This window comes from Zonotrichia albicollis, chromosome 2 (assembly GCF_047830755.1).
Source record: "Zonotrichia albicollis isolate bZonAlb1 chromosome 2, bZonAlb1.hap1, whole genome shotgun sequence".
Classification (NCBI taxonomy): domain Eukaryota; kingdom Metazoa; phylum Chordata; class Aves; order Passeriformes; family Passerellidae; genus Zonotrichia; species Zonotrichia albicollis.
Window position 1 is genome coordinate 65,561,020 of NC_133820.1, and position 27,376 is coordinate 65,588,395.

The 27,376-nt window shown below is 44.3% G+C and overlaps 1 protein-coding gene across 1 annotated transcript in view; it reads right to left on the reverse strand.

Annotated features, from left to right (window-relative positions):
• The window catches only part of FOXO1 (forkhead box O1), a 60,864-nt gene extending 33,846 nt beyond the window's left edge, over positions 1-27,018 (reverse strand). Inside the window, exon 1 of the mRNA XM_005482424.4 lies at positions 26,142-27,018. Within this exon, the coding sequence (XP_005482481.1) occupies positions 26,142-26,747 (606 nt within the window). The 5' untranslated portion in view covers positions 26,748-27,018. The remainder of the gene's footprint in view (positions 1-26,141) is intronic.
• Positions 27,019-27,376: the final 358 nt, after the last annotated feature.

Here is a 27,376-nt window from a genome sequence, read left to right on the forward strand (position 1 = left end):
GGATAGATGTTCATAAACACTTGGTCATTTGTCTATCCTGTTTTCCATGTTTGTAACTTCATGCCATTTATTTATGTTTTGAAATTCCAATATAAACACAAGTTTAAGATCCCCTAAAAGCTGCCTGTTCTGGCAATAGCAGGTTTTCTAATTTGTTTACCTAGATATATATACTGAATAAAAATAAAACTTCCACTTGTGTTTCTCTACCCCATTTCAGTCAAAATTCCCATTTGGCCATTCACAGAAGAAACACTGGGTTTTGGCAGTGCATATTCTCATAGCTTCCCTTATATTTCACAGCCCCACTAGTGTGTTACTGCAGCCAGTGACTCCAGGGCTGCTTTTTGAACTCAGCCTCCCCACATAAATGCCTCTTTTAGAAGCTCTAGCCTGGCACCAGCTTCATGCTGATGCATGTGATAGAGGCCAAAGTCTCAGAGCTATAAAACCCGGCAAGTTCAATCACCCACGGGAGCATGAGGCACAGCATTCTGCCCACACACTGCTGGAGAAAAAAGCATACCCAGACGTCCTGATCTGATTAGCAATTCTGGCACCAAATCCTCACCCAGACAAAATACGTGTGACTGATACTTGCCTAGGACCAGCTCAAGGTTTCTCAACAGCGTAGGCAAAACTGAATCTGGTGGCATTACCAGGTTTGTAAGTGGGAAGCTGAGAACAGCCCCAAAAAGTTGTTTCCCACTCCATGCAGCGTGACCTCCTCCATCCATCTACCTCATACACACTCCTACTGCAGCACACCCATCCTCTATCTTCTCAAACTCAGACTCAACTAACCAGATCCATCCGAGCCTCATTCCTTCTACAAAAGTATTAATCCTCCACCTTGTTGTGCTGCAATCCTTAATCAAGGTCAGGCAAATTCCAGGCTGCTGCAAAAGGGAAGAAACCAGGTAGAGGGTTTCTTTGCCTTGGGGAGAGGCAGTGGAATGGGGCAGAAGTACACAGACTCAGAGTTGGGCTTTCTTCTTTCACCACAGTCCTACAAAGCTAGAGTGATGACTGATGCTGCTGAAGGGGCTTCCCTTTCACAAAAATGTGGACTGCTCCTCCCAGTGCAGCAGAGAGCTGTGTGAAGGGGAAGCCATGTGGGTACCACATCAGCCCTGGCAGCCATCACCCTGACAGCTTCACACACGCCATAAAATTCCTCAACACCTTCACATGATGCGCACAAAGGCTGGATCTCAAGGATGCAGGGAGGTGTGCTCACCCCAGCTCTGCAGAAACCATCCTCAGAAGGTCTGTTTCCCATAGGTGTAAAGAAAAAGCCACTAGACACCACGCAGAACACCTTTCTGGGAGCAGCTATTTTGCAATACAGGGAACTGTAAAAACAAATAATAAACCATTTTAAAATGTAAAAACCAAAAGGAATGGGACGCAGTTGTACAAACCAAGAGAGAGCAAGAAAAACTGTGTGCACAGGTAATGCACTTTAAAAAAAGCATTGTTTCCATCTCTCAGAAACGAAAAAGACTCAAAACCACACCTAAATACTTCCAACAATGCAACAGCTTAAAACCTCTTTGTTGCCTTCTCTGACTTTCCATGGTTATTACCTCGGGACACAGATGCTTCTCGGCCAGTTACTTAGTGGTAGGTTCACAAAGGCAGCAATGGCTCAAAGAAATGAGATGAGCAGAGACCCAAAGGCACTAAGGATCACACCATGGTTTCTGACATGCTATGGAATGGGTTTTCTCTGCACTGTGAGCTTACTATCATCTTTTAAATGAAATAACATGCTTCCTAGAAAGATCCCTGCTATTAAATATTTGCGGTAACTACCACAAATAGGCTCTAGCAGAATACTTCTCACAAAAGTTTTTTAGTGTCTATGTAGAGCAAATTTAGAAGTTGTCCAATTTTAAGTACTTGCTCTTCAAGGAAGAACTCAAATTTTACTAGTGCATGTTCTTAATTTTTTCTCAGAAATTTAGAATAAAATATACACATATATCTAGCTGCAGTTTTTCAACAAAAATTCTCATTGTAAAGCAAATGATGAGGGAGGCACACATACTTGAGCTTAATACAAATCCAGCTTGATAAATTGATGGAAATAGGGGGTTAGTAGGATTTAATTCATTCTTAGCCTTAAACCATTCTTTGATAATAAGCGTGAAGCTAATAATACTAAATAACTGTAGTAGAAAGATGCTTGGCATGTGTAGAGTCAATCACCTGTACATTCCTGGTTTATGATTACAAAGATGCTCATTATCCAGCATTGTGCATCTAAGGGGACATGCAACCACTCTATATTTCTTTACTAACCTGGGTGTAAGTACTTAGAATTTAGTCCTGCAACTCTCACTTTTATTTCATCACTTTTTCTCCCATGTGCAGTTACATCTTTTCTATTCCATAAATAATTATTTGCCTGAGTCTTTTTAAGTTTAAAGGAAAGGATGAAGCAGAAAACTCTCTCAGCTGGAGACCTGGCTTGCCTAAAAAAAGGCTTGTGTTAACTACAACCTAATGCAGTGCTACCACCAGACCAAGTAACAACAGCAGAGAAAATACATAGTAGTTTGACAACACAAAAATCTCACTTTTAAAAGCCACCTTCTAACTCCCAAGAAACAGCTACTTACACCTTCTCTGTCCATAGACATAAAAAGGCAATTTTTACTTTAAATAACCAGGCAGCTTTTCCTACTTACAGAGGCCCCAGTGAAAGCAGCGATCGACTACAATCCCATCTCCAAACCTGCTACCCATCTCTCCCCAGGAGCTCCAGGGCCATTCACACGTGAAGCCTGCTCTGGAAGAAGCTCTCTGGTTCTGCAAACAGCATAGTCAAAGTCTGTTCAAACCTGTGCCTTCCAGTTTGCCTTTGAACACAAGTTCAGGCCAGATTAAAAACAAAAACAAAACAAAAACCAGTCATTAAAGGAACATGGTCTATATGATAAATAAGAGGTTCATAATACAAATTTACCCTTGGACTTACATTGTCTTCTAACTTCTATATTTTGCACAACTTTTTTACCTACTGTTACTTTTCAGATTAGATATGTCTGTATTTTAGCCCAAAATATTTTATTTCCTCTGCATCTTGCAAGAGCTGTGCAGACCTATGAGAGCTGACAAGCCTACAGAAAACCGGGTACAATTTTGAATCTTTGAATGATTTAAGGAGAACTACACTGGTTGAATACTTTAGTTTTTTCTAAATGCAAATATGCAGAGATTTATGAAGATGCAGTTCAACATATAGACAGCAAGTTACGAAGTCTGGCATTAACATTTACTTACTAACAAAACTGCACGTTCACCATCAGCTTTTTTTCCCAGAAGGCCTATGCCTTCAGCCATCATACATTCTTTGCACACCCTGGAGCTTCAGCACAGCTGGTGAAGTTCCTGGGCTCCTACATTGAACTGCTTGTAAGCCAAATTTTGCCATTTCCAAGGAGCCTGAAGCCATGAGACTCTCTCTACTAAGTTTTAAACCGTGTGCTTTCTTACATCCTGGCTATGACAACACATTAAGCAACACACACTCCCTAAAGGTGATCTAAAAAAAAGAAAAACACCAAGCAAAATTTGCTATGCACAGAGTTTTTAGAAGCAGTTTTTGTGATCCCTTGCTCAAATCACTCTGCACAGCTAAGTCAGCAACCTGCACTGGGGTAAAGAAACCGATTATTCCAACTCTTATCAAGTATCAGATTTTGAAAAGATGCAATATTGCAAGACAGAAATGACACAACACTGGTGTACTTTCTGAGCAACCAGGGAGAAATGAAAACAATGAAATACATGTTGACTAGAGGAGCAGGCTTCAAGAAGACAATGATGAGTAGTCCCCTTAGCAAGAAGAGGTGGGCATATGAATCTAAAGGGCAGTTTAAGAGTGGATCATGCTAACTTCTTTGGGAGTATAAATGGCAAAAAGCTAGCTCTTATATGAATAGGAAGAGCAATGGAATCTTGACTTAGTATTTGTACTTAAATATGGACTCAGTATCTGGCGACAAAATGATTATATATATATTATACAAAATATTAACTCAACAGTAAACCTCAGCATAAGCTTAACTCTGAGGTTAACTTCTCCATCTTCCTCACAAAAAAGCAATTCAATTCTTTTGCACCCCACAGAAAATCAAGAGGCCAAGATCATCAGCCATTCTGCCTTTGATTCTTGCAAGTAACTTTTGCAAGTGTTAAATGTCAAAGGGCACATCTGAATCACACTCCATTTGTCACCCTCTGATAAAAATCAAGTCAACACAAGGGTCTATCAGCTATGCAGCTGACAGATAAGAGCTGTGCAGCTCTATTTAGTCAGATTTCAGATTAAACCAAATCACCAGCACAAACCAACCTACAGAATCACCAGTGACCTCAACTCTCAGGAGCACAAGACCTCTGCTGTTGGAGGAAAGAGCAATGAAATACTGTCAGAGCTCCTGTGTGTGGAAGGAGCTGCAGTCCTCACCTGCAAGCAGGACTGGCCCCCCTCACTGAGTAAGCCAGCCTTTCTCCCAGAATGGGGAAATGAGGCTGTCTGAACACCCATGCCCAGAGAGCAGGGCACTGCCTACGGTCCTATTTTTGAAGGCTGTCAAAGCAGACATGATTTTCTGACCTAGCTTCCTGCTTCTCTGATTTACTCTGTAAATTTGCGGGTTTGAGCAGACTAGAGACATCCAGCCATGGGTTGCCTCCTGTGTTGCTTATCAAAGAGCAAGAGACCATTGTGCTCAAACAGCTACATGGGAGGAGTCTCAGCTCATCCACTACAGAGGATCTCAATATTCCCTTCCCAGTCATCTTTCAACACCCAGCTACCTTACATGGCTCTGAATTTCACAGATGCCCTCATTTATCAGTAAATGCAATAAACAGGCTCTTACTGAAAAAGTAGAGTACAAGATGATGTCACACATCATAGTAAAAGGAGCATTTTAGGAGTTGGCTTGGCCAATCAAACACCCAAATTCTGGTTGTTTTTATTCCCAGGCCGTACACAAGCATCAAAGACAACGGGTAGATGCTTTTACAAATGCAAAGAACGAAAGCCAGGACTTACCACCTAAAAATGAACCCAAGCATTTCTCAGGCTATGCCCCAGTGCAAGGTTAAAGCCACTCACCCCATGGCAAAACACAGTTACCTCTAAGGTGCGATGAAGCAGCAACTTCGCTTCAACACAACAAGATTGTTTACAAGAAGGGAAATGAAGCTCAACTTCTCCAGGTGAAGCTGCAGAGGAATTCAAGGCAGCCAGAAAGTAATTATTCAGCTGGAGTTTGGCCAGGACAGTGGAGTTAGCATTGCTGCTCTCAAAGACTGTGTCAGGGCACTGTGCAGTGACCACCAGCACTGTCTATTGTCATCAATGCTGCTTCCCACAGAACCCAGGTTCTCCTTGGAAAGCTCCCATTTCTGGATTGAACAAGCCCAGCCCTAGTCAGTTTGGGAACAACGTAGGACAAGGAGGAAGGGTGAGAAGTATAACTATTAGTGTCACTTTCAAGAGCTGTAAATTTTACATGGATTAAAGGGATGAAATCTTTATATATAGCAAAAAGGATAATTATAATGAAGGCATCTGTCTAGCTGGCACCACCTACAGCAAGACCTGCAAGCAGTAATTGTACAATAACAACGTGATGTTTAGTGTGAGGTTTAGGACATTCTGCCAGAAAACTTAAAGTATCCAGGTTGTAAAACAGTGTAATAAGTAGGTAATCCCCAGCCTGGCGTCCAAGTTACTGCCCTAACCTGTTCCTTATGATTATAAAACGTCTCGGTGTCAGCAGGTTCACTGTGAGTCAGAGCTGAAATAATAAATGGCTTATTCTCCATCCTGATGGAGGAAATACATCATGGCTCATTGTGGCTCACTAACTGAGGCATTTTTTTTCAAACAGGAAAATGTAAAAATAACCAACTCATTCTGCCTTATTGCACTTATTTTTGATTAACAAGGCCCTTATTACAATCAAATTAGAAAAGAAAAAACAGTGTGTTTTCAATACAGCCTGCAAAAACAATACCTTAGGAAAAAATACCTATGAAAAATACTGCACAAACAGCTGAAGAACAAAATTTGTGACAAATAGTCTCTTTGCCAAAGTGATTCCAGCACTTGGCTCCTGTAAACAACTGGTTGCCTGAGCTGAGGTGAAGGTCTAGGCTGTAACCCTGAGGCACTTCTGCTCCCAAAAAGCTGTCTTTAGTCAGGTCCCTGTGTTCACAACACGATGACAACTCAAGTGGTGTGTTTGCACACTCAGGACCTCAAGCTGTGAGCTCCAGAAGAAAGGTGCCATCTCTTGCTTCGCACATTGCTGGCAAGCAAACAGTGCCCTACTTCTGTCACGTCGGCCCCAACACTACACATAAACCACAAGAAATGTCCCCCTTGAAAGCTCTTAAGAGACCCATAAAACCCCAGCAACTCAAAAAAACTCATCCTTTACTTAGCACATATATATAACAGAAGGATCATTGTAAGCAAGGTGCAGTGAATCCTCCACAATGTTTGCAAACTGAAAGAACAGTAACAAGTGGAAGAAAATAAGCATCATTATTTTATGGACTTAGACAAAAAGTACAGATATATTAAGATGATTATTTCAAGCTCAAATTTGGAGGACATGTATTTTTATACACACAAAGAGTGGCCTAAATATGTAGAATACTTAAAACACTAGAATAATATATAAAATCCAGAACAATACAGAAAAATGTATAAGCAAATTTTTAAATTTTTAATAACATCTATTCTCAAAAAAAGAAATGAAAGTACCTAAAACAGTAGAAAATACAAATAGAGAGCATTTTCAGAAATAATTAAGGGAAAAAAAAAGTGAGTAAATATCACAAAGACAGCCCCAGTTGTTTTCAGACAAATATCTGTCCAAAAGATTGCAAGTTCTATGACCGTGCATATTTGAAAGACATAATAATTTATTTTAGACTTACAAAGAATACAAAATTCTTTGAATTAAAATAACATGCACTAAGAAAATAAAATTTCTCCAATATTTATTGTAGGAAAAAAAATATCCTCACATTTTTCTGCATTATATGTTGAATAAAAAATTATAAATTAATAATTTGGACTGGAGTATGAAAAAACAAATGTTAATTCCCAGAGTACTACTGCTAATAAGCTGGTAATGGATAGCTAAGTTATTTATGACCAATAAATAACTGTTGTCTATTGATATGTTTTATGATATCCATTTATTTATATGGTTTATGATATCCATAATATACCAAAAATGCAAAAAAAAGTACAAAATTAATGTTAGAGTGGTGTCCCTTTACTGAAAGTTTTTTGAATTTACAGTTTAAATGTACAGATGAACTATTTCCATTTCTTATATCCTTTCTGCAGCTTCTTGTGCACACTTTGGCAACTCAGTTTTATGATGACCTTTAAAACACCAGCATCCTATGGGCAGTAGCAGTGGCCAGGGCTCAGAGCTACGACTGCAGCAGGGCAGGCATTTTCACCCTGTGCACATTTTGCCACGCCAGAGCTCGCCCGTGAGCCACTGCCGCGCTGGGTTCCACCCCACGCTGTTTTCTAGCTGAAAACCCCGAATAATTTGAGTTCTGTTCTGGTGCTATCCATCAGCCCTAATTCTTGGCAGCTACTTAAAAGGGCTAATGATCTTGCAGCGGAGTCATGGGACTTTGAGTCATGGTCCCAGCCCCAGCTCCAGGTTCCACCACCAGCCCCCACAGGGCTCCAGGCCCGTGCTCCTCCTCAGCTGCCCCACCATGGCCGGCGAGGAGGCCAGAACCCCTCTTTCTCTTCCTGGGCCTGTCTCTAGGCTCCACAGGATTTTGTGACAGCTTCTGATACATTCAAGGTTGTGCCCCTTGCACCCTCTCCTCTCCACTGCCCTCAACAGAAATGCATACCAAAGTGAGTGAGAATACTGGCGTGTGAAAGGTGGATACACTGAAGCTAGGCAAGCACAACAAACCATGTCGTGCTCTCCTGCACATTAACCCACACCACACCTCCCCTACCACATATCCCACAGCTTCCCATGGGCATAACCTTAATCCCACAATCTGCACCCCCTCTCCAACTTCACTACCTTCACTCCTTTATCTTCAGCAGCCCCCAAATACCACAAGCCCCAGTGAAATGCCTTCAAACTCCACAGCATCCTTCAGCTCCTCCTAAACAACCCTGCTTCGAGCATCCACCACGTCCATAAAAGAGCTTGAACTGGCCAGCAAGCTGCTACCCACCAGGAAGAAAATGGCAGTCCCAAGCATGATTACTTAACTCTTGAACTGAACCTTTTTTTTTAATAATGTTTTATGATATCCATAATAATGAATATTCCAGTGATGAGCTGGACTCATTATTGCCTTGTGACTCATTAAGCATTTTTTTCTAAACTGAGCAAAGTTTCCATAGTTTTTGGGCCACATCTCACATCAGAGCTACACTACAAGGAAGTGTTACAAATCAAAACAACTTCGATGACAACACTACAAAGAAGAACAAAACACTCAGCATTTGGAATGGCAAGAAATTGGGATTTTTATATTTCCCCAGATACATTTAGCATTTTTAATCTCTTTCACCCTTTGGAATTCAACCCTTTAAAATGCAGGAAGAATGGTTCATTTTAAGCTTCTGGACTTTTTTCCTTTAATTTCATTTCCGTTTTGGCTTGTGATGTGAACAGATCTGTTCAGTGACATTATACAGCACTGCTTCAGAAAGCAAAAGTCTGCTCTTTTCTATCCTACATCAGTAAGAGAAAAAAAACTCCCTCCTTCAGACCGAAAGATCACAGAAAAGAATATATTTGCCTAAAGACAAGATTTGCAGACAGTTGTCATACCTTGCACTGAACAGCAAAGTTGGACAAAGCATACATGTTTGTATTACACAAGCTCTTCCTTTAACTCTTTTTATTAATTTTTTGAATGGGTATATTTATTTCTTAACATACAACTCACAGCAGGTTATCTTCCTTATTAATTGCAGCTTCTTTCTGACACTCATTTAATTCTGTATCTTTTTCTTTTATTCTCATCTGTATTTACAATGTTAATGAAGAGTTCATGCTTCCAGGTAAAGACTGTTTTTTTTAACTGATAGGAAACCCTGTAAGGTCTTACGGTTGCAGTTTTTCTCCATAACAAACCCTTCCATTACGTTGAGATTTCATACCTTAAAGATATTCCTTTTCTTTGTGACACATATTGTCTTCTCTTTAGAAAGTAAAACTTTCCTAACTAAGCCTCAATGACAGAAAGCAGGATTTTACAGAGAAAAAAAAACATAAAAACACAACAACTCATTGTACTCGCGATTTAACTCACATTTCAAAGACTTTCTCATTTCCTCTCTTGCCTTTTCTTACAAACACCACAACCAAAACAATTTGTTTGCTTTGATTTTCAAAACTCTACTGTTTCCAAAGACAAGAAAATTCCTCTGCAACCCGCTGAGCTTACCAGCATGTTACAGCTTTTGTTCCTATATAAAGACCATGCAGCCTTTGCAGACTTTCTAGAAAGCACAGAACAACTTGTAGTTCAGACATGCCCCACATCTGTCCTGGGAGGGGGCAAGTCCAAGACTGATGGATGTCGTGGCCATCTCTGGCTCAAAGAACGTATCTCAACATATGCAACCCAGACACATCACACTGCTGAGTAGCCCTGGTCTTTTTCAAAAGGGAAAAGAGTGACAATCCTCTTGGACTGCACACGCATGGAAATCATGCTGTTTATCTGAAAAGAGATACCTCTTCTGTGTGTAAATTGTGTGGTTGTGCTCAGTATTTAAGAGACCAGAGTTAAGACTTCCCAGCGCTGGAGGGCAGGGAGTTAGGGGTGGGTTAAACCCATGTATGGCTGTCACCTTTCCACCTCCTTGGAGGAGCAGGTAGTTACTACCACAAGTGAAATCTGTGATTTCTCTACAGACTTGAAAATACTTGCTTGTTTTACTCCTTCTTATAGAACCTTTTTTCCAGTCCTTTAGCAGCCATTGTGGTATGGGCAAGAAGATACTCAGATCTTGGTTTCCAAATCAGTTGGCCAAACTATAGCCTGTACATAAGAAACCTCAGAGGTTCCTGAACTCTCAGTGTCTGGAAAACATGGCAAATTGGGCCAGTCCCCTATGGAGTCAAAATGCAAAGTCTTCACATGAGGTAGCAACAACATGGTCCAAGATTATCATCTTAGTTCCATGCACTTGGAACTACAGGCCTGAATCTGATGAGGTTATTTTGTCAACACTTGAAGCTGTCCCTTGGCCTCTCCCCTAAACTAATAATTTGAGTCTAAAAAGACCTCTATGGAAGGTCACAAGGGCTGCCTCCTTTCTCAGGAATTACTGTGCGGATGAAGTTCTTCCTTCTGAGCTGATAAAGTTCTTCCTTGAGAACATTTAGAACAGGAACCTATTCCCCTCCACCAACTACCAGTCTCATACAGACCAGCCTTCTAAGCTAAAAGCACAGTATGTAACCCTCTTCACATCTAACTATCTGCTTTCCCTTCTACAGCTACCCAAGGGCTTTCCCTGCAACACCAACAGGTTCTTTGAATCACAAAAGTCAACAAATATAGGATAGGAGCCACCAGGCTTGAATAAAGGTTCCTCTGAGGTAGGAAGGAACCTGTAGGAAACCTCACACAATTTCAGAAGAGGACTGTGCTTCCCACACCAGCTAATCAGCCAGAGAAGCTTTGCTGCTGCAGAGGAACTTCAGAACCTGACTGGACTCTCTCACAACTGGTTTGCACCAGCAGTTACACACCTGACCTTTAGGTTACCAGAATGAGATGAAGTAAAACCTTAAACAGTAAGCAAGATCTATTTTTCTTACTGGCGTTGCCTGTGTGAACATTAACACATGATTTACATGGCAGAGGAAAACAGGCATTAATGAGGAGAGGGAATATTAAGTAGAGATATTCTTTGCTACTCTATTTCTGTTCCTCATGTAATAAAATTTGGCCTAAGTGGTACTCAAGCAAATCATCAGCACTAGCAATAAACCTGGTCAGAACTTTCTGACTATAAAAGCATTCCAGCCTTTAGTTTTTTTTCCTTAAATTTGGAAGGTTCAATATTTCAGTATAATTCAGTCCATGTTCAAGACATTTCTAGGAAAAGGCACATATCCTGCAGCAAAGCTCATTTAACAGTCACTTACCAGCAACAAACTTCAAGCCTTTATTGGCAATTTCAGCTTCTGCTCTGCATGATTCATTTATCCCTGGGATAAGCCTGAGCAAGGGATTCCCCCAGCAAAAGACAGACTAATCAAATTATTTCAAGTCAGTCAGGTATTCACTTTATGCCATCCGGCCCCGATGGCAAAATTGCTTGCAATAGCAGATCTCCCAAGCTTAGAGGAAAAAATACTTTCACAGGCTGAACACTGGCCTAATCAGAGCCAAAAGACAAAGCTCCTACAGTCAGAAACACATAAATGTTACCACTGTCTCCTTCTCACTCGTAACCTTTCACGCTGTGCTGGGAAGTGGCTTCTACACAGATACATAAAGGTCTTTTCCAGCCAAACAATTCTGTGTGTCTACAGCACACACCCTCATTTCAGACACACACTAGACAGAACACGGAATTACCCTCACGCACAAGGCAGCACTGCTACATTGCATCCCAGAGGCTGGCATAGAGAGGACAGATCTTTGCAAGATGCTGAAAGATCCCAGTACTGAGCAACAAACTTGAAAAGGCTTGAGGTTTTCCATCCCTCTGTTCAGGGGAGTTGTATGCCATGCATCCATCAGGTGCTGGTACTTTCACACATCATGCCTAGCTAAAGATGCCTAACCTGGTAAGATTCTTGTGTCAGTTATTTCTTACCTCTGTCTTGCCCTGGATGATACCTTGATAATTAAGAGGTTTGGTGCACTTTCCTTCCAGCCTGGTTACTGAAGGACAGGCTACAGCACCTACACAGCACAGCATGGCAGCTAGCTGGCAATGGATAGTACAGGAAATACCAGCTCCTGTCCCAGGAGTAGACAGGAAACACGGGTAAAAGATAAGCAATTATACCAGTAACTATGCAGGTTTTTCTTTTCCTCTGCTTCTACCAACCTCTCTAAACTCCAAAAGCTTTCATCCTTCTCACTTAGGAGAGCCATTCAGGCTCCTACCCCCTGGTGCCCCGGCTCTACACCTGCCAATGATGTTCCTGCTCTCATCATCTTTGAAAATGGAACTATTTCTTCTCAACCATATATTTTTTGATGTTGACAGCTTTTATTTCACACAGGAAGAACTTCCTGCACACCTGAAAGTTTGCCAGCCTTTTCCCCATGGCTCTAAGAAAAGGCACTGCCTCCTTTAAGAGCATCATTAGGCCACCAGCACCACCCCTATTCCCTATGTTCTCAAATCCAACGCAGAGGGCAGTCACATGCTCCTGTTTATACATCCCATAATACAAGGCTGCTATTTATCAATAAATGCCTTGAGGTGCAGAGCAAAACCCAAGCTAATAAAAATCTGCTGGGATTATCTGCTGGTGTTTCACATCAGCAACACAGGGGCCAGGGAAAACTGAAGGCGAATAAGGATGTGGCAGAGAGCATACAAAGAGCAAAAGAAAGGGGATGGTGCAGGTATTTGAAGAGTTGGGGATTAAAGATGGAAGAAAGGCAACAGAAGTAGAGGCCCAACTTTTTTTCTTTTTCTTTTCCTTTTTTATTTTAAACTTGAATCCAAGGCATTCAAGAGTTACTTAAGTATACAGGCAAACACATATTCACTGTGTTTTGCTCAATAAATAACTAACCATTGGAACCCATGCCTGCAGGATAACTGCTGGAAAAATGACTAGCAGTGATTAAAAAAGGATTAAATGGGTTTTATAAGCAACAGTATCTGTTGTTAAACATGCTAAAATAAAATTACAAGAGTTAATAATCTGTTTGCTTCAGGGCACAAACTAATCCTCATCTAAGGGTAGCAGAGATCTGCTTGCATGTCAGCTCAATATCTGGTACAACAACTCCTCTCCACTGGCAAGCAGTCATTGCTTTTGATTCCTGGCATTTTAAAATTGTCTTTCTTGCCTGAAAAAGATAGCATGCTATTGCTCAAGCTTTCAACTGACCTCACATAATTAAGTGGAGTTTACCAGACGTATCATTCCCTTGAGGAACGGGGGTGAAATGTTTGAAAAGGGAAGAAAACAGTTTAATTGCTCCACATTTCAATATTCTGCTCTCAGTTTCTTTAAATACAGTTGTCAGGGCACTAATACCAAGCACATGAGTTGAAACTGTTGGAAAAAGCTTAAAGACATGAACAAAGCACGCAATCTATTCGTCCTTTGCAAATGGTTCATCAGCCAAATCATTTTATGAGAAAACAAGATCTTTGGGACTGCCAGCAAGGGAAGATTTTTAACATATTAGAACAGAAGAATTTACTCTGCCTGGTAATAGTTAAAGCATTATCTAATATCACAGCCTGGTTCTCAAAGATGGAATAGAGTTGACATACAAACTCCTCAAGATTATGATCCCAGCCCTCTCCAAACCCAAACCCATGAACCTTACTAACAGATTGGCTAGTCTCCCAAATAATTGCTTCTGGACAAAACACAACACAGAACACAGTGACACATCCAATGTGGTTATGAACTTTTAGTTTCGAGCACCAGTTGGCACATTCTCACAGGTAGGACAGCTGCATGCTGCGGACAATCCTCCCCTGGCTCAGGACAGCTCCTTCAGAAGAAATCTCGAACACGAGCCATACAGAACTCATCCCACAAGCAACCTTTCCTTCCAGACTCTCAGGCTAAACCCCCGAGTTCTACTGCTCTACAGATTTTATATTATTATCTTTTATTTTTAGAGGGCTGCAAATTCCAGCTGGTCCAGTATGGCAATCGAAATGCTCAACATTTGAGCTGTGTTTTCAGAGAAGGACTTTGCAATGGTCCACATTAACTCACTAGCAATTCAGACCATGTCCAGAGTGCTTCTGCAAAGTTTAGCAGAGACCACCCAACAGATCAGTATCAGTGCTAGAGCCCAGTGTTAAACTGATAGCCAAAGCAAGAAATATAGAATGCCTGGTAGGGGAAAAAAAACACCACCACAACCAAAAAATCCAAATAAATAATTTAAAAGAAAGAAAAAAAAAACAAGAAAAAAACCTCTGAAACTTAAATGAGTTTTACAGAGAATACAAACATACTGTTTCAAACCACTGTATGTATGTATTCCCTCTCCTCCCCTACTGCTGAAACAGCAAAGTATGCATGGCAGATGGCATGATTCATCTGAAAATTACTCTAGCAGCACTCTATTAGCCTCTAAGGAGTAAACTAGGATAAAAATATTCTGAATGTTAACTAAAAGTAAGCAGTTGTCATGAGGAGTCGTCAGGTCAGTCTACTTGCTTAGTTTGCAGAATTTTCCTTTCAATCAGCAAGAAGCACTACACATGAAGATAACATCACTTACTTGTTCTACCTACAAGGAATTATTGCAGAAGAGAAGTAACTGGGACACAGAAAGGTTTATTTTCCCACACCTAAGTAAAAATGTACCAGCCACTCAGGCCAAGAGCCACAGGACATCACATTAACCATGGCCTCAGCTACTTTGGGTGAGATGGGAGAGATTCAGCTTCTCAGAGACTGCACATCTTAGCTGGGAGAACAACCTTCCACATGCCCAGTAGCTGAATGTAAATCTGCTCAGTGGAAAACACAGAAGAAGGGACCTCAGGAAGTCTGTCCTTGCCCCAAGGTATCAGTAATTACACCCATCAGCCCACATGGCACACAGAGTAACTTTGCCAGGGAAGTGACAAAACGAATGCCTGCATCACGTTCAGTGTTAGGGCAGCCTTACCAAGCAGCCTGACTCCAAAATGCAGTAAAAACACCATGCCATGAGTCCCCCTGCTTCATGCAAAAGACAGGAGTCAGCAGTGCTGCATGTCTTCTTCCAGAGAAATTAAAAAGTATAGGAAGCAAGGAATTGGCATGACAGATGTAAGCAAATCTGAGCACCCACTGAGTGACCTCTTGGATGGCACAAGATGCCTCCAAGTGAAACACCATCACTCATTTGAAAATAAGAAACAAAACACACTCTTAGGTGGTTCAGATTATGCTGACAGTAAAAAACTCACGACAGTGCAGCCCACTGCCCCAGGCCCAAGTAGTCTAATTGTCTGGGTTCTGGGCCCCAAGCTAAAAAACTCCTTCCCAAATAAACAGCCCACAAGAACTGATTTATTTTTCTGCTCCATCAACAATAATCATAAGCCAACAGAAGCTGAGTATTTGGTGTGTGTTATATATGCAGGCTAACCAGGAGAAGGCAGTAATGCAGTTGCCCTTATCTTTGGGGAGAAGGTGGTGAAACTGTGCTCAATGTAGTATCTTCAAAAAGGCATTTTCTACATATGTATACGCTACCACGTCAGCCTCGTTGCATAACCAGGTTGTGCAATCATTGCAAATTCATTTACATCTTCTGATCCAGCGCTCCAGAAGTGGGAAGGAGGGATTGCTGTCAAGGGAAAATGTTGATTTTGCAGGAGTGGTCTCCTTGGCCACAGGAGGATGGTCTGAAGAGAGGTCAGAGGCAGTGGGAAGGGCAGCAGGACTCCATCCCTAATGCCTCTACTGCTCACCCAGAGCAGACATTTGGAACAGACTTTTAGTTAGAAACCTCAAAGCAAAGAATGACTTCATAGCATCAGGGGATGACTAGCGTTGGCTTGGGCTGCAAGCAGAGAAGATTATGGTTTCTCCTTTAAATGCTTGTGACTATGTCATTGCCACAGAACTGTAAAGAAGAAATCGGCAAGAGTGCAGTATCAGGTTTTCATAGACTGTACAAACTGGATTATTCAAGAGTGACTCAAGTTCCTAACAAGCATGGAGAAGTCTGCATTAAGATAGCATCTCTTGATTTTTCCCAAAATCAATTGCAACATGCTGCACTTTAAAATACGGCTTTAAACTCCCATCCTCGTTTGTATTTCAAGGCAGCGTTTAGTGGATTTACTACATTTCTGCATAAGGAGGGCACAAAACACAAACAGTGCTGGGGACCAGACATTAGACCAGCACTAAAACCCCACCAGCCAGAATATACACTCACACAACGTCAGGAGTGATGCTCAGCTCTTGCCACAAAGGTAAACCCTCAGCCATTAAAACCTACACCATAGTTCTACTCAGAGGCTGCACATATTGATCAAGAAAAAAGAAGAAAAAGGCGTAAAAATTAATCTCCCAATTTAAGCCAGAAGAGAAAGCTCCTGGTTCAGCCCTCTTCATCCATCCCAGAGATTTACAAGCATTTAAAACATGGAACTGTGTTCCAGGTCTCCCTTAATACCATCCCAATGACAGCAGGACCAAGATAACATAAAAGCTATGAAAAAATAAAGCTGCTCTAAGTTAAACATGCAGCCACACTCTAGGTTTTCACATCTAAAAAGAAAAAAAAAAGTTGTGGTTTTTTTTTTGTTCTTTTTCTCCACTATAGATTTATCTATATTAATAAAAATCTAAATATATCTAGCTAGATAGAAGTGTGTAGAGCATTTTTATTTATGCTTAATTTATGTACTGTAATTTGATCAGATCACACATGAGGCTGCATCCTCATCCTGAATTTCAAACAGCTTCTGGTTTGAGCTGCAGATCCATCAGCTCATCTCAGAGAAGCAGGGGTGAAGCAGGACAAGCATAGCAGCAACTGCAAATATCTAAGCCTGACCTGATTCTGGTATCTTAACCTTCCTTAACACCACATCATTTACAAATATCAGTAGTAGTAATAATCAATCTAAAAAAAATTGGCAGTAATAATAGTGAATCTTATCAATAAACATTATTTACCTTGAAACAACATCTCATAGATTCATAAAATGGTTTGGGTTGGAAGAGACCTTAAAAATAATCAGGTTCCAACCCCACCGCAAGCAGGGACATCTTCCACTAGACCAGGCTGCTCAAAGTCCCTGAACACTTCCAGGGATGGGGCACCCACAACTTCGCTTGACAAACTGTGCCAGGTGCCTCACCATTCTCACAGTAAAAAATTTATTTCCAGTTATCTGATCTAAATGCACTCTCTTTCAGTTAAAATCTTCCAAGTTAGCACAGGCATGGCTTCCCTCACCTGAACCTCCAGAGACTCTGAAAGATCTTACTGAGGAGCACAGGCAGCAGCATGGTATCCTCCAGAGAGGCCAAGGGATGTACCTTAACTGATCTAAGTAGTGAGAAATCTACTCAGTGAATCAGTGCACACTTCTCTGGGAACTGCAAAGAGGAGAGAGGGTTACTTTCTCTGACCTCTCTGCACACCTGAGCAGCAGGCAGCAGCGTACCCACCCAGGGGCAGATGAATTATTTTGGCAGGACTGCACCAGTGGGCTCTGCTCCTGCGCCAGGCAGCTGCCAGGTCACGGCTGGAATACTCCCTAAATGTGCACAGCAGCACCCTGACAGCAGCGGGGCAAGGCCAGGCTCCAGACCGCCCCACACAGCCCTGTGCTCACACCTCCCCACAGCCAGGGGCACTGGGAGCAGCCCTCAGCCCCACAGCGCTGGGATGCTGGAGCCTGGCACGGCAGTCCTGCAGGGGAACAGTGCCAAGGGGCGAGGAAAGAGAGGGTCCAACCAAACAGGTATGAATCACACCTGCTTACTGCACTTTCCCACGTGTAGACAACAACAGCACACTTAATCTGTCTTGCCCCAGAGCACCACCACCATGCCTTCAGAGAGCCAGGTTTTCTGGGAGAAGGGGTTGGGGGCTGGCAAATAATTACATTTAATCTGAAGGTTCAGATTTGAGGACCATATTTTTGGAAAGAGAAATCAACACGTTTAACAGTGAGCAGGAGCACAGAGCACATAATCCTTTCACATCCTGACAAGGGTAGAACTGCGGAGGCCTGCTATGAAACATGTCTGAATAACAGCATCTTCATTTTTTGAATATCTAATTAGGAGTTTCTATATATTGCAAAGCATTGCTATAAGATATAATTTAGTTGGCAAACACTAAAGATCTCAGTCTGTAAGTATGCTTTTGGCAATCAAAATTCAAATCTGGATATATATCCAAGGTATGTATGGCACCGGTACCTTTTTTCTTAATTCTAACAATTACAATCAAATTAGCAGATTAACTCGTATCAGTTTTAAGCAAATGCAAGCTACAAGCAAATGAGCCTACACCACCACCACCACAACAGCGTATTTTTGGATTGCTAGTATCCTCACTGCCATTAGCGACTTCACATATATTTAACACATATTAAAGGGCAGTAAAAAACTAAGAAGGCTACGGATGCCAGAACTTAGCACCGACTTAGAACTCACATATGCCAAAAAAACATTTGCAACTGTGCTAATTCCCACTGTGGGAACTGAAAGGCAGATTCATATAACACAATGGGCAACAAATCCATTCCTTTAGTTTCAGTCGCCAAATTTTAATTAATTTCCATCCAGGCAAACACCAAGCATTTCTGCTGATCTTGCAGGATGTAAGCTCATTTGCACAATAAATGTGGTTTAACAAGTCACCACATTTATAGCAAGTTGCTTCAGTCTTATCTAACTGCACAGTTTGAAAAGTCAGTGATGGTAAGTGAAACCCCACCCACGTCACAGTTTCTGGAGTTAAGCACAAGAAAACTGAAGAAGTTGCCACCTTGCCATTGCAAGTGAGACTGCCAACAGTAAATTGACAGTTAGAGTCCACATTCTGAATTATGTGTATACCCCTTATTCAGGAAGGGAAAAATTAATAGCCATTCTCCAGTGCTCCAGATTTCCCGTCCAAAAAAGTGCAAAGACCTTCTCTGCTGTGTAAATTTGAACAGGACACATAAACAAATCCTGGGAGGTACAAAGCACTGCAGCACTAAAGCAGCCTTATGTACTTTCAACTTTCTCCAGAACCACAGTTTCCACGGACAGCACAAAGGCTGCTCACACGCATCACTCCTACATGTATGCACACTGCTCATTTCATTAAAAAAAGGTTTTAATTTCCTGATTTCTGCATGTGATGAAAATTTCATTCTGGTAGCAACTAAATTAAAGGAGGGGCATTTTAACATTTTCTAAGAGAGACACCAACATGCAAGAAGCAGAGGCCAGCCCAATTCATCATTTTACATCATGGTGCAGAAGCACCAGGGAGGCCTGGCACCAAGTGGCCTCTGAGAAAGAGACACCAAAAAATTAAGACGCTAATAAAATAAGAAGTCTCACCTATTACAGAGCACAGCCAGAAGATATAATTTAGTCAGCAAATATTATGGTTAAGGGCACCCCTCCTTGCAGGCACTTTTCTCGTAACCAGTCCAAATTTAAACCTGAATCTATACTATTTCAGAGACCATGTTCCCAGCACATTCTCTCAACTACACATGTGCCAGGCCCCAGAAGCTTCACCCCATGGACCTACGTAGCAACAGCCCTGACAAAACTAAAAAGGAGTCCCACATGCTCACACCAACGTGAGCCTACACTGCACACACCAGTGAAGCACTTGGAGAAACACAGGCTGCTTAGAAATGCAATCACAGCCATCCCTGGCACGCTCTCTTGAAGCGGCAACAGAACGGAACACACTTCCAACTGCATGGATTCTCAGAATGCCCAAAAACTGGGTTTCTAAGACTAGAACAAGAGAAGATGTGTAGCTTTAAGTTTAACTAACTCTAGAACAAGACGTATGTTCAAACAGAACTAGAATATCATTGATACTGTGCAGCGATGCAAGGTGCCTTTAACAGCTCAGTAAGTCCTCTGAGCAAACCGAGCGCTGCCCTCCACTCCTCCAGCAACTCCTAATCTCTGTCTGATGCAGAAGCTGTCAGAGTCCCAGGAGGTTTTGAGTGACTACATTTATAAAGACAGAGCCACTTCTGGTCCCATCTACCACAAACCAAACCATTGCTAAGCCTTTACAATTCATTACAGAAGTGCTTCAAAACTTAACACGTGCCTCTTCAGCCATCATTTTAAGCGATCTAGTAAAGATCAGTGTCCACTATTGAAATCTGGAACAAGCATGAGGCTTAATGAAGATCTTAGAAGATAATAACCAATCCTTTAAAAGCACCTTAATTCTTTTAATTCCTCCTCTGTTAGGGATGGAGACCGACCAAGAAACCTTATGATGCTGCACTGCTCACTTAAGACATCTGCATATCACAAATGACAGTGCAGGAATGATGCACCTTTGTTTGATAAACACACATGATTAATGTTTACTAAGTATATTCAGAAATAATACTTAAATGTGAATAGCACTTATCTTCACAGATCAATTCAACTCATGCTGAAGCTCACTATGGAGCAGCAGAGATGCTGTTCTTCAAAATGTGACTCTTTCCAATGTACTTAATTTCTGAAGCACAACCTATCATCACCAAGAGCAGTGTTTCACCAATATTTAAAACCCATTTCAGCAACCAGACTGACAAACAAAATGCTACAAAATTCATTAAAATATTAGTATGCACTACCATATGCTTAACTATAACTGTCTGCAGCCAGCATCAGTGAATTTGAAGTTCCTGTCTCACAAGAGTTGACAATGAAGTAAATATATCCATCTTTTGCATATTTCTGAAAGAGGAAAACAATTAACTGTATTTCAGGTTATCTTCACTATGTCTTAGTTTACTATTTATTAATCAAGGTTTTAAAGTCATTTCCATCAGAAATCCTTGTTTCATATACAAACTTCTTCCTAAAACAGAAGGGGCTGAGAGTTGAATTTCTGTAGCCACAGCCCTACATATTTCACAAATCTGTGGCTGCAAAATATATCAGCATTTTTATTCCAGAAGCCAAGCACTTATTTTACAAAATGATTCACCAGTTGAGTAAACAGAGACGCGCGAATTTAGGCAGCATCATGCTGTGGAAACCAAAAAGATATGAGCAGACATCTCAGGACTACACAATTCCTGGTGCCTTACTGAAAAACCCAACCACCAAAAGTATTGCCTATTTGATTAAAAAGAAATAAGGAAAAAGAAAAAGAAAACAACCTCACATACCTCACCTAAAAATCTTTATCTCCTTGCACCACACTGCTTCCCCTTTCCATCACAAGCAGCAAAGGCTCCAGTTCCCCAAACAAACAACTTCACCAACTACTTCTAAAACCATGTGATACAAAAATAATGATAATAAGGAAGCAGCTGAGCATGTCATAAAAAAATACAGTGGCAGAGAGCTGTTACTTTGTCTTTGTATTGAAGTTCTTTAAAGACACTTAGGGAAAATTTACTTCATTATGTCACTACACAAAGCCACTCACACATCTCATTTTGGTGTTTAGTCTTACCTATAATCATACAAGTAACTGAACAGATATCACAGCAAACAGAAAACGGGCAAAGAAAATTAAGGGAAAATTAAAGCATTATTCAAGGCCCTGATGGGAAGCTCAAAAGCACTGACACAGTTCAGCCATGAGTTATCCAGACACAGGTGAGGAGAGCACCTTGCACCTGCAAAAATGAAGCTGAACTTTCACACCTGGAACTAAGCAAAATACAAGCTGGTGACTGACAGACAACACAGGCTGCTACAAGAGGCATTTTGGTGGCAGTGAGCAGGTATGCAAGACACCAAAGAGTTTTCTCCCAAGAGGGTGGGCTGAGGCCAGGTGTCATGGCAGAGCAGACCCAACTGCAGCTGCCAGCTCCTGAGGCTATCTGCCATATGGATAGTAAAAGGTGTGATTGTATAGCACTGACCTCGACAGAATCCACAAACAGCACGCCAAACATACACACCTCTACCTGCATATGCCTGTGTGTGCTCAATTAATGTACAATACATCATGCTGGGGGGGCCACAGATCATCTGGGGAAGCATCTTAAGGGACAGAGGTAAATGCCCACAGTACTGAGGGAATACACAGCCTGAGTTAAAGGCAATCTTCAATTGTGATTTTTCCCACAAAAAAAAAAACATAAGAAAAACCACACCAAAATGATCTTTAAGGTCCCTTCCAATTCAAACTATTCCGTGACACTCTGATTCTATGTACTCAATTTAAATAAATCATCTAAATGTCCACAATTTAAACTGTCTCTTGATCTAGGTTCAAAAGCTTTGAAAAAATTCAGTGAAAATTATTCTTGATTTTTCAGTCTTTCTAATATTTTTTACTCCCTGTGATTTTCAAACCAAATACAACAGAACCAGAGCAACCCAGAACTCATTTTGCATGGAGACCAAATCACTACAGAATAGTGCTGAGCATAGAGAGCTCCTATGATAAGGCCACCCAAAGCACCTGTCCCAAAAGCCTGTTTTGTCCTCAGGCTTTCAGGCTTACAACCATTCATCCCTCTGCAGCTAGATATTCCATCCTCATTCCTTCAACAATGGCAGCAAATGAATTAAGATGAACAAGCACCCTTGGGACTAAAAGTCAAGGAGGTGTATATGCCCACGGGACCTTAAAACTTGCCACCAAGAAAAATCAACAACACAGCTGCCTCCAGATGAGTGACACCAAAATTCCATTTTTCCTGTTCAAAAACATTACAGGGTTTTATTTGAACCCATTTTCAAAAGCAGACTGAAGGGATGAGACCATTCAAGGAAGCTTAACTGCGACAGCTCCTTTACAATAAATCTCAACACTTGCCATAAAGCAAAGACATGAAATATGCACATCACAGAGATTTTTTATATTTTTTGTACGATGATTAGCCAAAAAGCTATCACATTTGTGTCAAAAAATAATTATCTACAGCTGCAGTAGAATTCTTGCTTCTTCTGTTTTAAGCCTGTGTCTCCCACTATCACAGGCAAGGCAAAATGTTGCTTTTACTTAAGCACTACACTAGGAGAACAGTCTCCTTCTTCCATGTAACTTTCACAACAATTTCTTTGTTATCTCTGCAGCAGATCTTGTTCTTGCTTCGCTTTCCCTGAGCAACACAGGTCACTATCAGCACTCATTCACAACCAACAATGCAGCAGGTCCGGCAGAGCACATCCCAAGGGCTTCATTCAAGGCAGCCACCCCATGGGGGTCATGGAGACTTTGCTCCCTTAGAGCTCAACAGGGGATTTGTTTATAAAGCAGAGTTTATGACAAGAAAATCAGGAATAAACTACTGTGTATGTATAACGGAGAACAATTTACCTACTTAAATAATTTCATGTTACTGATAATTTTACGTTAATATAACATATTTTGGCTCATACCCCCTTATTTTAAAAGGCATTTTTATTTTAATGTTTTTATTCAGAAGAGCCTGGATGCTGTTTTGAGTTGCTACCAGATAATGGTGACACCTCTAAACTTTCTCCAGTGAAAAATGAAAAAGCAGCTCAATATTATGTATTAAATCAGGGCAGTACATATTCACAAGTACTAGAGCAGTCAGCCCTCAACTTCTGCCTGAGAAACACTGCCTTGCCACTATGCCAAGTGCACATTCTTCTTCAGCTCTTGTGTGTGCATACATTTTATGAAGAATTTGAGAGATGCATTATTGCACTCGCAAACATGCAACACGACAAAGTGTCTTGAAGTTTTATTTAAGGGGGAAAATAAAAAATACCCCCCGTTTCCCAGCCTGCGTCAGCAGCGCACAATGCACTCCCAGCCCTCAGTCAGTGCCAGGCTCTGAGGGAACCCGCGCTCCCTCCGTCAGCAGAAAAGTCGGCGGCTAATCTGTGCTCATCTCTGGCGCGATGCTCCTCCTCTGCGGGCCCTCGGCTGAGTCAGGCTCCGCTCCCGGCCCCACGCCTACCGCAGCTCCCCAGACCGCGGGCAAACCAACGGCTCCCAAAGTGGGAAAAAATAAAAGTAATCCTCGGTCACGCTGGGCCGTGGAGAATTGGCGATAAACAAGGCAAACGAGCTGCACGCCTCAGCCAGGCCAGTCACAGAGTTGACACCCAGTGGCTGCTGGTAACTCAACTTGAAAGTGTGTTTGAGAAACTCTGCACTTCCTCGGCTGAAGTGGTAAAACCGGCAAGCATGCAACTTTCCAAGCAGCCGGGCAGTTATGCAGCCAAAGGGATGGGGGCAACACGTGCCCCAAGCATAACAGGGTGACTATTTAATAATGGAAGGAGAGCCCATGCGTATTACCCACCAGCAGCGGCAGGCTATGTATTGCCCTCTACCAGAGGGTATTGCAGCCAAAAATCCTACCAGGAGCAGCTCTCCCTGCCACAGCGGAGGTATGTGGGCATAGGATGTGCTCAGTCTGTTAGAGGGAGGTGTGCGAGACTTTTTCCCTGCTGGAGCACCACAGGACGAGCAGCAATAAAATAGGAAGCGCCGAGTAAGTTACACAGCTATCAGTGTTTCTTACTTGCTCGCCTGAACTTGGGAGCGATTTGGTTTTATTTTGGTTTGTTTGGCTTTTAGTTCTCTTCTACTCAATTCTGAAAAGGCACTTAAGGAGACTAAAATACCACTGGAAAAAAAAAGCAGCACTTTCAAGTGACAAGTTACCTTATTTAAAAGCTGTCAACTATCAATCACTTCACTCCTATTAAAGTTTTTCATGACAGATGTCTTCAGACAATTATCCTTTAAACTTTTTAGTCAAACACATCAATAGAAACCAACAAACTACTTTCAAAAGCCCTAAAAACTTTCAGCTAAAACTGAGTTACAGATTAATCTGCATTTCCTTAGCAGGAAACTTACTTCTAAAAACTAGAAATTTACGAAAAGCTTACTTCTAAAAAAACAGAAATTTACAAAAAGCCGACGTAACAAACATTCCTAGCAGTGCAATAAAAATACATAAATGCAGGATTTCAGTTGACACTTTTTTTAAAATAAGAGATAGATAATACAAATACTGGAAAGTGAAGCAGAGAGCTTGATTGGCACTAAGTGGAACTAAGTCCCGAACACAGGAGAGTGCGCTGATGCTCGCACCTCACATACATTTTCTGCCATCATTTAACCCCTCCAGGGCGGAGGAGGCTCTGCCCGTACGCAGACGGCACAAGTTCCTTCTGACAACGCTCCCAACGCAACAGTGTCACAAAACTCGGCGCTGCCTCCGCCGCGCACGGGGACACACGGGTGGGTGACACTTTCTCCACGGAGGCCCCGGAGAAGGAGGACTCACTGGCAGCAGCGCTGAGCCTTTCTCACCCACGGGGATGCAAAGCCGGAGGGTACCATGCGCCCGGCGCTGCCACCGGGGTCAGGCAGCCCCAAGCGCAGCTTCGCCCGCCTCGCCCCGCAGCTGTCGGGGGGCAGCCCGTGCCCGAGGGTCCCCGGGACCTGGCGAGCGGGTCCCTCGGAGATCCCGCCCCGGGATCCGGGCAGCACCCGCTGCGGCTCCGGCCGGCGCGGGGCTGAGCACAAATCCCAACAGGTTGCTCCCAGCGCTCCGCTCAGACGGCAGGGACTGCGCTGCGGGAGAGAGGGGACGAGGGAGCTCCGTCCCACGACGTAACCCAAGAAAGGCGCTCCCGCAACTCAAGTTTAACAAAGCCATCAGGTCAAATACTGCGGCTTACTCATTAAACGCACGGTTTTTCTGCAACCCTTGTTCTGCCTCCGCTCTTTCCCCATCCCTTGTTTGCCTCTGTCCCCGCTCCACCGCCCGACGGCAAAGCCCTGCAGCGCCAGGCTGCAGCACCGGCCGCGTCCCGGGGCCGGGCAGCGCCGGAGCTCCCGCGGCACCCCCGGCACACGGGGGCTCACCCCGGGCAGCAGGAGGCGGCGCCGCTCCTGCCGGCTGTGCCCGGGGACGGCGCCGTGACACCGCGTGAACTTTTGCTTTCGGCGGGGCAGGGCTGGGGGAGGCGGAGAGCGGGGGGGCGGCCCCGGTCCCTCCAGCGCCCGCGTTCTAGCGGCAGGGCTGGAACGCTTTTCTCCCGTAGGAGTTCTCCCTTTGGAAAGGTGAATAAAAGTAGGAATGAGAGGTCAAACTGAAAGCGCGGAGCCGGAGCACTGCAGGCTGCGCAGCGGGCACCGTGCAGCCGGGGAGGGCGGCGTGCCCGGCCGCCTGCAGCGCCGCAGCTGCGCCCGGGGGCGGCGGAGCCTCCCGGGACCCCCCTCCGACGGGACGTCCCCCACCACCCGCCGCTTACCTTCCAGCCGGCCGAGCTGTTGCTGTCGCCCTTATCCTTGAAGTAGGGGACGCTCTTGACCATCCACTCGTAGATCTGGGAGAGGGTGAGCCGCTTCTCGGGGGAGCTCTCGATGGCCTTGGTGATGAGGTCTGCGTAGGACAGGTTGCCCCACGCGTTGCGCCGCGACGAGCTGCTCTTGCGGGGCTGCCCGGGCACGGGGCCCGGTGACAGACCGGCCACGGGCGGGGGCACCGGCGGCACCGGCGGCGGTCCCGGCGGGTGGAGGCGGCAGCCGGCCTCGGGCGCCGGGAAGTCCCCGCAGCGGCAGGCGGCAGCCTCCGGGGGGGCGGCGGCGGGGGGCAGCGGCGCGAAGTCCTCGCTCTCCTCTAGCAGGCTGAGGTTGCTGATGAAGTCGGCGCTCAGCGCTCCCGAGGCGGCGGCCCCGGCCCCGGCCGCGGCTCCGGCCGCCCCATCGGGCTGCCCGCCGCACGACGGCGCCGGGCTGGAAGTGGCCGAGCTGGGGGGGTTGAACTCCGGCCGCGGCAGAGGCCAGGTGCAGGAGCGGGGCCGCGGCAGCGGCTCGAAGTCGGGGTCGATGTCCACCAGCTGCGGTGCTTCGGCCATGGCGGGAGCGCGGCGGGAGCAGGGCGGCTTGGGCTCAGCGCCGCCGCCCCATGCAGGCTCCGGACGCGGATCGGCGCGGCACCGACGGCGCGACCGCCAACTCTCCCGGCCCCGCCGCCCTAGACCTCCGGCCTGACTCCCGGCCCCGCCGCCCTAAACCCTGCCCCTGCCCGGCTCCGGATCCCTGCCCTCCGCCGCAACTGCAACAGCAGCGACCCGGCCGCCCGGCGCGCACCGACTGGAGCGACCGCCCCGCGCGGGCCCGCCTCCAGCCGCCGCCTCCTCCTCCCGGCGGGGAGGGACGGCCCCGCCGCGCCAATGGCAGCGCCGCGCCGCCGCCCGCCTCCCGCCGCGGGGCTGCTCCGCCTGGAGGGTGCCGGTGCCCCCCGTGCTGCTTCTGGGTGGTTTTTGTTTCCCGGCGGCGCAGCGGGGAGAGAAGGGGCGAGCGGGCCGGCGGCGGTGCCCCCGCGGCCGGGGCTGCCCGAAGGCAGTGAGTGCTCGCACGGCGAGCCGCGGCGGGGTGGCCACGCAAAATTCCCCCGCGAGTGTCTCTGCCCCAGTCGCTGCCGGCGGGGTCCTGCCTCCCGCATCGACGGGCCCGTCCGTGTCGCCGGCGGGGATGAGCGGGG